Raw genomic sequence first — 16607 nt, forward strand, 5'->3', positions numbered from 1 at the left:
TTAGCCTATTAAGGTCCGTGCTGAGTGCTAAATGTAACTCGTAGCGTTAGCATTGCGTTCACGTTAGCATTAGGCTATTGCTACTGGCGAGCATCCTCCTAAACTCTTTTTTTAAATTTTTTTTTTTTACATACAGTTCGTGGCATCCAGGCGGGTATATTTAATTGAAAATAATGTAGCCTACTGTTTTCCTGCTGAGTGTGGTTTATCATGTGATAGATTTGTAGATGCTACAATATGTGCTCGTCTGTTAAAGTTCGTTGGAAACGTTATGTCATTTTTGGAGTGAGACTTTTGAATTTTACAGACGAAAATATTGAGTTAACGTCAACAAAAACTAGATGAAGACAAACACATTTTGAAATGGCTAAAATATGACTAAGGCTAATAAGTATTATCGTCCGAAAGACGAAAATTAAAATGGCTGCCGAAAACAACACGGTTCTGTGCTAATTATTTCTTCATCTACTGTTGTTTCATTAATTAACACTTTGATAATGGCGCCATAACACTGACATACGATATAATTATGACATGACACTGTCATGAGCATTAATGAATGCTTATAACAGATGTTATTTAATGACATCCGGCAAATGATGTCACTTTGAATGGATGTAAAAGATCCGAGCTGGACATAAATGGAGTTAGTGCCATAATTTGCCTTAAGACACGTAATGCCACTGTCAAATAAAGCGTTTTCTATCGACCGGAATAAATCGACAAATAAACTGCACTGGACTATAAACCACGGGATTCAAAATGAGGGGGAAATGTAGTGGCTTATAGTCCTAAAATTACGGTACATAAAACATTTACATTTGGGCTGTGGACAATTATTTTTTTTTTCAAATAACTAATTACTGTCCTAACTTTAATATTCATGCTTTATTAAATGTTACCAATGGTTAAAAATGACATAAAACCCATTAAAAAACGATCGCCACACTCGACACCTGAAGGCATCTTCACAGATGACGTTTCGTCCTCCTGTTGGTCAAGTAGTGTTAAATCCTACCGTCTTGGTGGAACATAAATGCAACGCCAGTCCTCCTGTTTGCCTCCCGAAAAATTCGGGCCAACGGTGACTTTTAACCCCGAATAATCTCCCTTGTAGCCACACGGAGAGGCTCGGAGTGGACATTTTCATCCCCGAAAGAGACTCCGGTCGTGGGGCAGAAAGTTTGGTAAGTTCATGGGGGTTTTCGTTGAGTTCAGGCACTCGCAATAAGCGGATGATGCCGTGTAGCATGCGAAGCTAGGACCGCCAATCAGCGTCTATATTGTTAAAATTATCCTACTCTACGTAGTTTAACATGGCTTTAAATATGTAACTAAAATATTGAGATGAATTTAGAGTTATGAAGACTTTTTGTGTTATTAGCATGTAAGAACGACACTTACGGTTTCCGGGGCGTGACCATCATCAAATCAACAAGTAGTTGATATTTCTCTCAATGTCTTTTTGTGTTTATTAATAAAACTATCCCAAAATGATTCACAAGAAATAAAACCAGGTGGAAACCCCACCAAAATGTTTAGTTTGAAAATGTTTTCAAATTTATTAATGTCATAGTTTGTGCAAATGTGAAATGATAATACTTTTCTGCCTCCTGGCATCCCAGGCATGCCTCTCCACAGCATTTGGCCGTGAAAGCCGTCGCCATGGGCAACGAGGACAGCTTGGAGGACGTTTTTGTAGCTGTCCTCCGGCCCAAGAATCAAGTCAGTCTCAGCTCCAAGGAATACAGAGCCAAATCTTACGAGGTTTGCATTAAAGTACAATCAACCACATTATATCGTATTTTATGTGTCTAGTTCAGGGGTCGGCAACCCAAAATGTTGAAAGAGCCAAATTGGAGCAAAAAAACAAATATGTCTGGAGCCGCAACACATGCTGTATGTATCAATATTAGCTATATTAGCCAACTATCAAAATAACTACATTGGCTACAAATACAGCCTTCATAATTACCATATTTTCCGCACCATAAGGCGAACCTGAAAGCCTTCAATTTTCCCAAAAGCCGACCGTGCGCCTTATAATCCGATCTGCCTTGTATATGGATCAATATTAGTTAATCATGGCATGACATTTGGTTTAGCTCCGCTCCATCTTGTGGATGCATAACGCAACGCCAATCACTACTACTACTACTGCGCCTTATACATGAAAATGGTTTTAAAATAGGCCATACATTGAAGGTGCGCCTTATACATCGATGTGCCTTATATTATACAGATAAATATTAGTTCACCATGGCATGACATTCCATTTAGCTCAGCTCCATCTTGTGGATGCATAACGCAACGCCAACCACTACTACGCCTTATTATGTAGTGCGCCTTGTACATGAAAACGGTTTAAAAATAGGCCATTCATTAAAGGTGCGCCATATACTCCGATGTGCCTTATATTATATGGATCAATTTCAGTTAATCATGGCAGGACATTCCGTTTCGCTCCGCTCCATTTTGTGGATGCATAACGCAACACCAACCACAACTACTACTACCACTACTACTACTGCGCTTTATAATGCAGATGAAATATAGATGAAAATGGTTTTAAAATAGGCCATTCATTGAAGGTGTGCCTTATACTCTGATGCGCCTTATAGGGCAGAAAATACAGTAAATGTTTATATTCTCTGCAGTGAATCCTATAGAGAATAGACATGTGCCGGTATGATATTCTGACGGTATGGTAACCTTAAGCCAAAATAGCACGGTTTCACGGTATTGCAATTACAGCTCTAAAACGTGTTATTTTGAGATATCTGGGTTAAAAAAATAAATGTAAAAAATCCGTTGAACAGGATTTTATTTTTCCAAAGCATATTAACAAATAGTTTTGCTTGTTTTACCACCGCTAGACACACTAAACACGCTGGAGTTGACTCTCGTAGGTGGTGGGAAACGTTCATGACAGTGTTTACTAGAGGCGTGCGAAATTTCCGTTTCTTAGATTATTCGCGATTCGGCCGTGGAAGATTCGAGAATGATTCACAAATATCCAAATTCCGATTATCTAATTACACCAGTAAAGCGGAAGTAAAACACAGCCAGCGCGGTCTTTGGGACGCAATGAGCAACGGACCGCGAGTAAATATCATGTTCAACTCATGCCGCTAGATTAAAAAAAACAATCATACCTGACTGCGGCGGACAGGCGCTACAAACAACGCCTAGTTGCTAGTTGCTACAAACATACGGCTACAGTAGATATCATATATATGTAGAACTAGATGCAAAATGACAGACGACGTCGGTGTTAGAACATGTATTATTGAACAGAGATGCGAAATGACACTTTCGAATGACTAACCCTAACCCAGCTGTCTGTAACTTTTCTTTAGCCGAAGTATTCCCATACTAGCGATTTGATTTCTCCGTGCATTTTTGGGACATAGAAAATAGCTAATACGGACGATATGACGCAAAATTTTTGCGGTTTTGAATTCTTAACGTTTTCATTCCACGGTATACCTTGAAACCGGTAATTGCCACATGTCTAATGGAGATTGACGCACCGCGTGACTACTCTGTCGTATGATGCCGCCTCAAGTTTAACTTCTTTACAATATTAATGAATTAAAGAATGTGTCATGTTTTTCCTCCTACATAAACCATATTAAAACTTAAAATATATTTACCTCCCCCATCTTTTTCCATTTTCAAACATTTTGAAAAAAAGCTCCAGGGAGCCAGTAGGGCAGCGCTAAAGAGCCGCGGGTTGCTGACCCCCAGTCCAGTGTAATCACGTCTGTCTGTGTCTCCGCATGAAGATCCTGTTGAGTGAAGTGCCCTTAGAAGGGAAGGAGAAGAAAAAGAAGAAAGTCCTGCCGGCAACAAAAATCCAGGTGGCAGGAGACAAATCTAGGTCCATCTTGGACTATGTTGCGGACACCATTAAACCCTTGTCAAACAACCAAAGCTTCATCGGTAAGGATGAGATTGGATCATCGATTAACTCGGGTATTCGATTAGAAAAAATATATTTGAATAAATTTTGCTGCTTCGAGTATTCATTTAATTTAACCCTTGTGCAGTATTGCGCCAAATCCTGGCGTTTTGCTTTGTTACTCATCATATTATCATATATAAAGCATATCAAAAAATAAGCTAGAGGGCTGAAAATTGTCAAAAAATGTCAAAACATGTTTACCTTCAAAATGGCACCATCCACAATTTCAAAATTGGTATTGTCATTATTATATGTGGGAGGCCTACTTTTTTGTGACGCAGAGAGTATTACGCCAACTTTCGTCCCCATTGACTCCCATTATAAATCCCAATTTCTCATGTTTTTTGATGCACTGCCACCTGGTGTGTGAAAGTGCATTTCCCACGATTACACAATTTATGGCTTCAGCGGGGTGTCAACTGACACGAGATTGTAACGGATCCTGGATGAATATCTTAAAAACAAAAAATCCAGCAGGGGACACTAGACTATTATTTATCATTTTTCTTGATTGATCCCTCATTGTCAAACGCATTTACTTACTACCAAAAAAACAAGTTTTCATGTTGAGCTTTGATCGAACGGGCCAGTGTGTGGACTCACGAACACTTGTGTGTGAGTGGGTGTGTGCACGCGCGTGTGAGGGTGGGGGTGTGCACGCGCGTGTGTGGGTATGTGTGTGTGTGTGTGCACGCGCACTTTGCCTGTTCAATGGGACAGTATGAGTTGACTTTTGTGACGTTTGACTTTATGACGCGACTGTGGGAGAAATCGTGTGCGTTTGTACATGCACGCGCACTCTCACGTCACCGAGCGTGTGCGTATGTGTGTGCTTGTACTTTTGCGTGCAGAGGTCTGCAGAAGGCGGCTTTGAATGCACTTCAAAGCACCTTGTCTGCAGGGCGCAAAAAGGTGTTTGATGTGACACATTTTGAGAATTCAAAATGCAGTTGTTTATTGAATCTCAACTCTTATTGGTAGAATGTTTTACTTTTTCCTCCTCCCATTGGCTCAGTGAATGGTCACGTTTGTAAACAACTTTATATGGGGTCCAACGGCTCAAAGGCCATTTTACTCCCTGTGACTGCTGGTGAGCAGAGATGGCGAGAATATTTTTTCTTGAGGAGGCAAGAAAAATGGTGTTGGAGGAGGAATGTCCCACAGACTCAATGGATGAAAAGGATGATGTGTCACAAGACTATGATGAAGATTTTGAGCCACTTGTAGGAGAGGAGGAAGAGGATGATGATTAGGATTTTGAGGAGGTTACAGCAGAAGCAGCAGAGGAGCAACAACAACAGAATCAGGTCAGCACTCCATGGCTTGCCAAAAACCAAGAAATTGTGTGGTCCTCTACAAATGAAGTTTCGAGGCACTTCAACCTGCCCCCTATTCTATTGCCTGGCCCAACGCTTTTTGCAATTGCCAGGATCAGTAGCCCCGAGACTACTGTCAATCTGTTTTGCCCGGACGACATTATCCAGCAGATTGTCTAAAAAAAAAAGCCCAAGATTATTTTGGACTACGATCTGTGTAAAGCGGCAGTCGATCACTTGGACCAGGTAAGCATATGTTATGTCTTTTTCAAAACTTTGCATCAAAGCTCTCTGGTCATCTGACATCATCTGATGTGTTTTTTTGTGTGTGTTATTTGCAGGCATCTGCCACATATTCTTGCTGCTGGAGGACATTACGATGGCCAATGTCCATATCATATCATATGCTGGATCTGTCTCTCTTCAATGCATTCACCCTCTTTACTCAGGTGGACCCCGCAATGGTGGCCACGCCACAAAGCCAGAAATGTGGGCAATGTGGCCTTTGCATTAACCGACTACGGGCATCAAACATTAGCTGCAAATGTGGCATTTTCTTTAGCCAAAAACATGGCCAAAAAGTGTGCAAATTGTTTTTTTTTTAAAAAAAAAAAGCTCACTGGTTGTTTGTTGTTCTAGTTGAGTTGTTTGTTGTTCTAGTTCAGTAGTTTGTTGTTGTGCGTTTGAGTTATATAGATTCTGTTAATTCAAAATTCTTCTAGTTGTTGTGACTTGTTGACTGTTATTCTGATGCCAGTGAATATTTTTAGTGGTTGAAGGTAAAAAAAAAACAATATTCAGAAATGACTTAGTTGTCACACTTCCAAGAGTGACTTTTGGCTCCAATACTGCAAGAGGGGTAAAAATTTTCCATTTCATTTTCAGATGTCACAAGTAAAAAAATATTCAGAAATGACTTAGTTACACACCCTCAAGAGGGCGCAAGGCTTCATCCCCAATACTGCGAGAGGGGTAAAAATTTTGAAATTGCCATTGTCTAAAAATGTTGAGTTCCTCAAATAAATTTTGATGTTATAATTTATTATCATATTCAAAGCTCTAATGACCTGATATCAAATATTCCTACTTGGATTTGTTTTTATATATTACATACAACATTGTTAGTTTTGTTCATAGCACACTATTGCTTTTATTGTCCATAGAGGGCATTCAGAATAAATAAATATATTAAAACTATATATGTATGGATAGGTCTGATGCTAGTGAACATTTTGAGATGTCGCAAGTAAAAAAATATTTAGAAATGACTTGGTTATCACACCCTCAAGAGGGCGCCAGACTTTATCCCCAATACTGCGAGAGGGGTAAAAATGTTAAAATTGCCATTATAAAAAAATGTTGAGTTCCAAAAAAAATTTGATGTTATAACTTATGAACATATTCAAGCCTCTAATTATCTGATATCAAATATTCCTACTTGGATGTGTTTTTATATATTACATACAACATCGTTAGTTTTGTTCATAGCACACTATTGCTTTTATTGTCCACAGAGGGCATTCAGAATAAATAAATAAATAAAAACTATACACGTATGGATAGGTCTGATGCTAGTGAACATTTTGAGATGTTGCAAGTAAAAAAATATTTAGAAATGACTTAGTTATCACACCCTCAAGAGGGCGCCAGACTTCATCCCCAATACTGCGAGAGGGGTAAAAATTTTGAAATTGCCATAGTAAAAAAATTTTGAGTTCCCCCAAAAAAATGATGTTATAATTTATGAACATATTCAAGCCTCTAATGACCTGATATCAAATATTCCTACTTGGATTTGTTTTTATATATTACATACAACATTGTTAGTTTTGTTCATAGCACACTATTGCTTTTATTGTCCATAGAGGGCATCCAAAATAAATAAATAAATAAAAACTATATACGTATGGATAGGTCTGATGCTAGTGAACATTTTGAGATGTCGCAAGTAAAAAAATATTCAGAAATGACTTAGTTATCACACCCTCAAGAGGGCGCCAGACTTCATCCCCAATACTGCGAGAGGGGTAAAAATGTTAAAATTGCCATTATAAAAAAATGTTGAGTTCCAAAAAAAAATTGATGTTATAATTTATGAACATATTCAAGCCTCTAATTATCTGATATCAAATATTCCTACTTGGATGTGTTTTTATATATTACATACAACATTGTTAGTTTTGTTCATAGCACACTATTGCTTTTATTGTCCATAGAGGGCATCCAAAATAAATAAATAAATAAAAACTATATACGTATGGATAGGTCTGATGCTAATGAACATTTTGAGATGTCGCAAGTAAAAAAATATTTAGAAATGACTTAGTTATCACACCCTCAAGAGGGCGCCAGACTTCATCCCCAATACTGCGAGAGGGGTAAAAATTTTGAAATTGCCATTGTAAAAAAATTTTGAGTTCCCCAAAAAATTTGATGTTATAATTTATGAACATATTCAAGCCTCTAATGACCTGATATCAAATATTCCTACTTGGATTTGTTTTTATATATTACATACAACATTGTTAGTTTTGTTCATAGCACACTATTGCTTTTATTGTCCATAGAGGGCATCCAAAATAAATAAATAAATAAAAACTATATACGTATGGATAGGTCTGATGCTAGTGAACATTTTGAGACGTCGCAAGTAAAAAAATATTCAGAAATGACTTTGTTATCACACCCTCAAGAGGGCGCCAGACTTCATCCCCAATACTGCGAGAGGTATAAAAAATATATACTGCACAAGGGTTAAGTGGCGTTGTAATGGTTTGTTTTGAAAGTGTTTGCATTTAGTCTTATTGATTTGAGTGGATACACTCCCCTCTAGTCTGCCTCATTTCACATGGCTGAATTCAGCCAGTTTTGGTTTGAGCTAATGTTTTTTTTTTTTTTTTGATGCATTTGTTTCTTTTAATGCATTCGTAAGTTAGTTTAAAGGTACATTTAGCCGTTTTTTGTTGGAATATGTGTTTAAACTATTTGTTAAGAGCATTGTCAAAAAAAAGCATTGGCATTTTATAGCATTTAAGCTAGCGGACTTTTGTTATGTAAGTTAGCCAATTGTTATTTTGTTGTACATATATCCTCATTTATTTATTTTTTTATACACTACTTTATACACACTACGCTCAGTGCAGGTATTTAAATATTTTTTTTATTTTTTATGTTCCTTATCCGATTACTCGATTATTTAAACTAATTAGTTCATCGATTAATCCACTACTAAGATAATCGATAGCTACAGCCCTCGACGAGATCATTAGTTTTTTTTTTTATTCAGATAAGGCTGAATGTCGAGTTTGTATTTTAGGTAAACGTGTGGTTCACATGAAGAAATTCCCGCTGGATGGGGACAATGCCGTCGAACAGGCGTCATTGTTTGTGGTGCCAGTGGGCGTTAAAGGTGCTTGTCAACTGCCGTGTTTTTTTTGTTTTTTTCTTAAAACAAAGATGCATCAATTCACTCTGTGCTTCTCAATAGATAACAACAAGTCGGTCCATAACGCAGGCAGCCCGAGTTTTTACTGCCTGCATGACATCATGAGGGTGTGCAGCGAGACCAGCGCCCATTTCTGCCCTGTCACCGCCAGGATGCTTCTCGCCTTGGATAAGTCAGTATTCATTTCAAATCATATTAAGTTAAACTTTTTAAGTTTTACTAACTTGGTCCCTCCTTCAGGTGGCTAGCAGAGCAGCACACCGTGCCTCACGCCATCCCAGCTTTATTCCGTCCGGCGCCAGTGGAGCGGGTGAAGACCAACGTCAGCAACCCGGCGTACGGCGGGGAAGGCAAAGTGAGTGATGAGGGTCTGCACATGGGCTACACGGCGCTGGAAATCAAAAGCAAGATGATGTCCTTGGAGAAGGCGGACATGTGTATCCTAAACCCGCTCTACGGATCCGATCTCCAGTACACTAACCGGGTGAGACCAGGTTTAATATGCACGCTAGGATAAATATTACCAGAGGTATTAAAGTACTTAGTAAAAGTACTGATAATTGTGTTTAAAACATGGTATGTCTGCAGGTAGATAAAGTCATCATCAATCCATATTTCGGACTTGGAGCACCCGACTACTCCAAAATCCAAATCCCAAGCAGGGAGACGTGGCAGCACGGTGCCAACTGTGCAGCAGATGACAAGTGTGTACCCAATGGGAGTTTGATCAACATTTTGTTTGTCATTTGATGTTATTTTGTCTTTGCAGGGAACGGCAGTGGGTGGACGACTTCCCGCTTCACCGCAGCGCCTGCGAGGGAGACACGGAGCTGCTCAGCAAGCTTCTGGATAGTGGCTTCTCAGTCAAGCAGCTGGACAGTGACCACTGGGCTCCTATTCACTACGCCTGCTGGTGAGGCTCCACTTGACCAAGCAACTTCTTACTTTTGTGTCTCGAGAATCCTTTGTGATTCCCTTCAGGCACGGCAAAGTTGAGGCAACCAAGCTACTCTTGGAAAAAGGGAAATGCAACCCAAACTTGCTGAACGGGCAACTTAGCTCACCTCTGCACTTCGCTGCGAGAGGTGGCCACGGTGACATCGTGCAACTTTTGCTGCAGCACCCTGAGATTGACCGGGTATGAAGAAGACAGAATCCCGCTCAAAGATCACTAAAAGTAAATGCCGTACATTTGTGTATGGTCAATAGCACATAGAAGACCAGCAGAAGAGATCGCCGCTGCAAGTGTGTGAAGAGAACAAGCAGAACGAATGGGAGGAGACAATGAAGCTTCTTCAGCAAGCTAACAGCAAACCTGTGAGTACCTCAACCAAAGTTTGCCATTGACTGCATTAGATGTCCAAACTAGGGCTGTCAAACGATTAACATTTTTAATCTCATTGTGTAACATCCCATAAAAAGAACAGTGAAGACCTTAAAAGCTTGGAAAGTTACCTTAAAAATGGAAAATGAATGAATGAATGGATGAATGAATGAAAAAGCAATCACCTCAAAATGATGTAACACTACATTAAAAAAAAAAAAAAAATTTTATTGGCGCAAGTCTGATCATTTCAATACTGTGATATTGCACTACATTGCCCTCTAGTGGTCGCGTAATAACATTCCGTTATTGTCATCCAAGTACGAGAAAGTGCGCATCTACCGCATGGACGGGTCATACCGTTCCGTGGAGCTGAAGCACGGCAATAACACCACCGTACAGCAGATCATGGAGGGCATGCGTCTCTCCCAGGAGACCCAACAGTACTTCACCATCTGGATCTGCTCGGAGAACCTCCGTGAGCTACCTAACATCTTCTACGAAGTCACCTTTATCAAAAAGTTTCACTCGGCTAACCGTCACATGTGCCACAGACCTTCAGCTGAAGCCGTACCACAAACCCTTGCAGCACCTGCGCATCTGGACTGAGATCGTGACGGACCTGACCGTGCTGGATCCGCAAAGGGAGACGCCTCAGCTCTTCCTCCGCAGGGATGTCCGCTTACCTCTGGAGATTGAGAAAAAGGTTACAAAAAATATATTCAAATAAGAACTGCAAAAACGTTGGCGTTGAACTTTTTTCACCGCAGGCGGAGGATCCGCTGGCCATTCTCATCCTGTTCGACGAGGCCCGACACTGCCTGTTGAAGGGTTTCTTCCCGGCTCCAGACAGCAAGCTAATCACGTTAGCCAGCTTTCTGCTGCAGATCATTTACGGAAACTACGAGAGCAAGAAGCACAAGCAAGGATTTTTGAAGTTAGTGTTGTTTTCAGTGCTTTAAAGATCAACCGATTAACTCCGAATAGCTCCGAATCAAATGTTTCTGTTAGAACGGCATTGTAATGGTTTGTTTTGAAAGTGTTTGCATTTAGTTTTATTGATTGGGGTGGATACACTGCCCTCTAGTGGACACAGTAAATATGACAGAACTCATTTAACATGGCTGAATCCAGCTGCTCCCTGTTAAGACCAACATAAGGTTAGTTTTTGTTTGAGCTAATCTTTTTTTTTTATGCATTCGTATATTTAGTCATTTTTGTGGGAATATGTGTTTAAACAATTTGTTAAGAGCATTGCAAAAAAAAAAAACAGTAGCATTTTGTAGTGTTTAAGCTAGCGGACTTTAGCTATGTGTTAGCTAATTATTCTTTTGTTCTGTAAATTAGCCAAATATTCTTTTGTTGTACATAGATCGTCATTTATTTATGCCGTTTGAAGCTAAGCTCAGGTATTTTATTTTTAAAGTGCCTGTTACAACATAAAAAAAATCTTAAATAGCATTATTATGTGAATTAGAATCAGATTTTGAGACGATTCAACTATATACAACAATTTGACAAAGCGGAGATGACGAGAAATTAGTCTTTTAATCTGCCGTTTAGCCCCGCCGTCATTACAGTGCTCCAGCGCCTCAGCTGGAGGATGATGTCGGCAGGGTCACGATTTTATCTGATTTAGAATTCAACCCATTGAGGGGGAAGATTCAGAATGAGGAAAATGCGACAAAGAGAGCCGGAAAACGTCATTGTTTCAATCTCTCTACTCCAATATTTTTACAGGATATTCTTTTTATCTAAGTATTTTTTTCCCCGATTGCTAAATAAATGGTATGGTTATGACAAATAACAATCTTGTGTAAAATGGAATATGAAATATTAAAAAGGCATTTATTCGGTACGACAGGGCAAAATTACTGCATAATGCTCAAACTGTCAACTTCTTGCGCCTCCTGAACGATATTTTATGCCACCGGAGTTAGTCCAGCTTTTGTCATTTTCCTGCTCCGGTTCCGGAGAGTGTAAACAAAACAGGAGACGTGACAGCTCGGCAACATGCTAACTCGAACCGAGCGCCGTTTCCAAGTCTTATTCTCGCCTTTCGAAAATGAAAAATCACACAAAACTACCCCAGATCATCTCGCAGGGCGGCAGGTTTGTCGATAGTCTTCACCGATCGGCAACCCCCTGGCGGCGAGCAAGTTACAGCTCGCCGTTCCGCTGCTGCAGGCAGGAGTGCTCGTTGCTGGAGAAGAAGCTGGAGAACGACCGCTGGACATACCGGCTGACGTCTGAGGAGCGCGTAGCTGCCCGATCCCAACTCGAGGATAGTGGTCTATTGCCGGGCAGATGAAGAGGGCAGGGGGGAGGGGTGACAAGTCGTCGGCCGAGTGGCCTTCTCATGGACAAGGAGCGTTGTCAGCCACAAAATGAAAGCCACCTCCATATTAAAAGGTGTGCCATGATCCCATGATGATTTACTCACTTCCCACAGTTGTCGGACTTGTTTTGGCCATACTTCGCGGTGAACAGAAACTTTTTGAAACCCAAAAAGGCTCACATGCATCTCCATAGTGCAGCAACAAAAGCCTGCAGCACATTTGGCTGGCATGATGCGAAAAATAAACAAATTAATCCGAAAATCAGCTGAATCTGCAGTCCATCTGCATGCTATAAAGCAGTGCTATATTGAGATGCTGACGTCACAGTCGATTTCTTCATCAATCCAGGAAGTCACTCATTTTCATGGCGTGGGATTGGTATATCCAAGCGATCTATTTCATTCAGGAGCATAAAATACATCGTGAAATATGAAATAAACATGGTTTTTGCTGTCATAGGCACTTTAAATGAAGGTGCAATTCTTTATACTTTGAAGAAACACTCGGGGGATGTTATTTTGTATTTGCATTTAATGCTCTTTTGAAAGTACAATCTTCTTCTTCTCCTAAAACTCATTCTGCAACGCATGAAATGTTCCTAACCAGATTGCTCGATTATTCGAACTGACTAGTTGATAGATTAATCGACGACTAAAATAATATAATCGATAGCCGCAGCCCTTGTTGTTGTTGCCCTTTTTTGTCCTCGTCATGTTTTAGTCTAGTTTAGTTTTGACTTGTGTATCCTTTTCCCTTTTTACACACACAGTAACATTTTATCTTTTCAGTGAGGAAAACTTGAAGTCCATTGTGCCCATATTGAAAGTGAAAAGCAAAGCGTACCACTGGACCAACAGGATTCTTCATGAATACAAAGTAAAGTGGAACCGTGAAGAAGTTTAGAGCAGTTGTTCCTTCAATGAATTCCTTTTCCAACAGGCGCTGAGCACCAGTGAAGGCGTGAGCAAGGAGATGCACCACCTGCAGCGTCTCTTTCTGCAGAACTGCTGGGACATCCCCACGTACGGTGCCGCCTTCTTCACCGGTCAGGTGTACACCAAGGCAAGCGCCAGCAACCACAAAGTTATCCGTGTCTACGTGGGCGTCAACACCAAAGGGCTGCACCTAATGAACATGGAGACCAAGGTTTGGCGCCTTCTCCTCGGAATATTTACCCTCTCTTCATTGTGTTTTAATGCTTTGTTGTCATTCGCAGGCGCTTCTCATCAGCTTAGAGTACGGCACGTTCATGTGGCAGCTGGGACCCGCTGACCAATACTTCCAAGTACACAGCGGAGAAAACAAAATGAACTTCATCGTGCATACCAAGCAGGTAAAATTGCCTGGTAAAAGCACATTTGGATTATGTATTTTTGACTAATTTCAAACATTTACACGGTAATAATTCATTTCTGTTGATAGGCTGGCCTCATCGTTAAACTTCTAATGAAACTGAGTGGACAGATGACGTCTAATGACAAAGGCGGCGCAGACAAATACGCTTACGGCTGAACCGATTGCTCAGGACAACGCAGCTGCCAAACTATTTCAACGCAGAATAATAAATGAGGGCCCAGTCGGCTTTTGGTTGGCTAGCTGGTATTAAGACCAATTTAAACTTCACTGTGTGTTTGAGATTGTTTTGAAAAAGCTTGTTTTTCTATGTTCATGTAAATATGTCTATTTAATAATTAGTTTTAATAAATGGAATGATGTTCGAATAAGAGAGTGTTGGTCATTATTATGTAAATTGATGCAATTTTTTTTCTCAACAGGATTAATTAAAAAAAAGGATGTAGTTACCATACTTTGTACCTGTCTCCAGACAACTACCGTAATTTTCGGACTATAAACCACCGCCCATCAAATTTGACATGAAAAACGGCATTTGTTCATAGATAAACCGCACTGGACTAAAAGCAGCCGTTCTCACTGAATTATGGGATATTTACACCAAAAGATATTAACCCGTAACACTGTTTTTTTGGACAACGGCATCATAAGACCAAATGATATTAATGAAGCACCATGAAGATTTGAACCAATTGGCTGCAAAGCTTCATTGCTTCAAGAAACTTCATCTGGCCATCAGTGCTCCCTTTGGGGAGACAGTCAACCTCTGCTGCCACCTACTGTCAACATTGTTGCCATCCAACATGCCTCTTAGCATGCATTGCAGCGCTACAGATGTAAATAACAATCAAAAATCCTGTTCTGTGCTAGTTATATCTTTAGTTACTGTTCCACTTGTTTCATTAATTGCTAGTTATGGTATTTGGTAACACTTTATTTGACAGTGGGTCCATAAGACAGTTATCAGACCATCATAATCAACACATGACATTGTCATGAGCATTAATGAATGCTTATGATGGATGTCATTTTATGTCATAGGGCAAATTATAATCCGCTTATGATGGCACTGTCATGTCAATGTCATAATTATGACGGTCATTGCTTAATTTGTAAATAATAACGTGCCGGAACGCAAAGTATACATGACAGCGCAGGGATGATGAGACGGGCACAGGTCCCGGAACATACGCAGAAAATGGTGCTGAAAACAACACGCAAATGCCCACTTGCCATGCTGTGGGACTTACAAGCCTCAATTTTAAAAAAATATCCATGGTATAAATGTTATGACAACCATTTACAATTATTTAGGCCATACTCTGCACAGCACAGGCAGCTGCCCATATAAGCACAGGTGGGACTTACAGTAACGTACAGTCGAACTGGTAAAACATTAAAAATAAATAAATAAATAATTTAAATCAGAGACTACCATACATAAGACAAACCCATTCTTTTGTGGGTTTCACCCCCCCATTCCTCTCTGGCCCCAAAGTTCCCACCGCCTTACAAATTGTGCAGCCCAAACCCGAATTTACCATAAGGGTACTGGCCTGTTGCTCCGGCTGTTGGTCGTCCACTTGGCTGACTGCTGGGCCTGTAGCTGGAACTCAGTCCACGTGGCGCTCAACCGCACCAGCTTCCTGCCCCAGTTTGGCTGGCTGTCCGTGAATCTAGCTAGCTGCTGCGGCGCTAGCCTCCTGCTGCACCCAGTCCTGCCCGTTAGCATTATCGCTGTAGCTGCCCTCATCGCCGGTTGTTGCTTTTCCGACTCGTTTTGAACCATCTGCCTTCATTTTGAAAAAAAGACAGTAAATGCAACGGTCTTTTTGGGATGTTGAAATACTGTTTGATCCTGGCTGCTTGCTCCCCAGAGGCCGCAAATTTCCTTTTTTTTTTTTTTTTTTATGTCAGGGGCGTGATTTGTTGGTCCAGCTTTTCAGTGCATCAACAAATTTCCGACTCTTTCAAATGACGTTAAAATTTTATAAACAACATGCAATTCTTGGGATTTGTTCTGTAAATGAATTTATGCATATTAATTTTTCTATTTTATATTGTAGTGTCCGTAACTAAGCACGGTCCCTTTAAGAGACGCTGGGACTGGAGAGCCGTGAGGTAGTGGGAAGCGAGGGGTAAACGGGCGAGAAGCAAGCCGTTATTTTGTTTATTGTTTTCTTATTGTTGCCACCATAAAGTGGGGAAAGCCATCAATGAATCCTCTCCTTCTTTCCCTCCATTCGGAGCTATTACAATATTTTTCTTAAAAATGGTTTTATATTATTTTCTATACACGAGAGGTGCCGGATCTGCCCAAATAAGTCCCGGAACACGGGGAGGCCAAAATGAAGAGGTCCCGGATCTTGTTCCGGCAGGATCTGGCACAAATTAACCCCTGATGACGGTCTTATAGCAGTCTTATGACGCCGCTGTCAAATAAGCCGCACTGGGCTATTAGCCGCAGGATTCAAAATGAGGGGGAGAAAGTAGCAGCTTATAGTCTGAAAATTAGGGTTTCATTCATTTCATGTTTACTACTGAACAAATTAAAATATTTCGGCTAAGGTACATTCTTTTTCTTGTGAGATTTTTGTTTGGTAGCGTGTTTAAAGACCTTTTGTAAAATAAAATAAGTGCCCTAGCTTTATAAAAAAAAAAAAAAAAAAAAAATTTAAACACCAGTTTGTGCTAATGGCTAATTTGTAGCAATAACATAGTTCTCGTCAATTCTCACCTAAAATAGTCCAATTGTATTAATACTACCTTAAATATATTTCAAAGCCTTTAAAAACAGTAAAATTACCTTTATTGCGACGAAGTATTCGTTGTCACGTTTATTACGGAGTAATGTGCTTTTTGA

At 40.2% G+C, this 16607-nt stretch overlaps 1 protein-coding gene across 2 annotated transcripts; it reads left to right on the forward strand.

Annotated features, from left to right (window-relative positions):
• The first annotated feature begins 1012 nt into the window (after positions 1 to 1012).
• Positions 1013 to 14090, forward strand: krit1 (KRIT1 ankyrin repeat containing). Of its 2 annotated transcripts, XM_057828467.1 has the most exons (17): positions 1013 to 1187; positions 1626 to 1767; positions 3789 to 3945; positions 8600 to 8692; positions 8771 to 8900; positions 8969 to 9212; positions 9317 to 9432; positions 9498 to 9641; positions 9710 to 9866; positions 9938 to 10045; positions 10374 to 10530; positions 10607 to 10758; positions 10823 to 10989; positions 13180 to 13267; positions 13331 to 13537; positions 13608 to 13724; positions 13814 to 14090. In XM_057828467.1, the coding sequence occupies exons 2-17, from the start codon at positions 1666 to 1668 to the stop codon at positions 13901 to 13903; spliced, it is 2229 nt and encodes a 742-aa protein (XP_057684450.1). In that variant the 5' UTR covers positions 1013 to 1187; positions 1626 to 1665; the 3' UTR covers positions 13904 to 14090. The 2 variants fall into 2 exon arrangements, with proteins under 2 accessions (XP_057684450.1, XP_057684452.1); XM_057828469.1 differs by lacking the exons at positions 1013 to 1187; positions 1626 to 1767; positions 3789 to 3945 and adding exons at positions 4674 to 5529; positions 5625 to 5772.
• The last annotated feature ends 2517 nt before the right edge of the window (positions 14091 to 16607 follow it).

The sequence above is a fragment of the Corythoichthys intestinalis genome, chromosome 22, assembly GCF_030265065.1.
Source record: "Corythoichthys intestinalis isolate RoL2023-P3 chromosome 22, ASM3026506v1, whole genome shotgun sequence".
Taxonomy (NCBI): domain Eukaryota; kingdom Metazoa; phylum Chordata; class Actinopteri; order Syngnathiformes; family Syngnathidae; genus Corythoichthys; species Corythoichthys intestinalis.

Coding starts and splice junctions, on each gene's coding strand:
- krit1 (XM_057828467.1), top strand. CDS start 1,666: ATGGGCAACGAGGACAGCTTGGAGGACGTTTTTGTAGCTGTCCTCCGG. Junction 8,693..8,770: donor GGTGCCAGTGGGCGTTAAAG/GTGCTTGTCAAC, acceptor GCTTCTCAATAG/ATAACAACAAGTCGGTCCAT. Junction 9,433..9,497: donor AACTGTGCAGCAGATGACAA/GTGTGTACCCAA, acceptor TTGTCTTTGCAG/GGAACGGCAGTGGGTGGACG.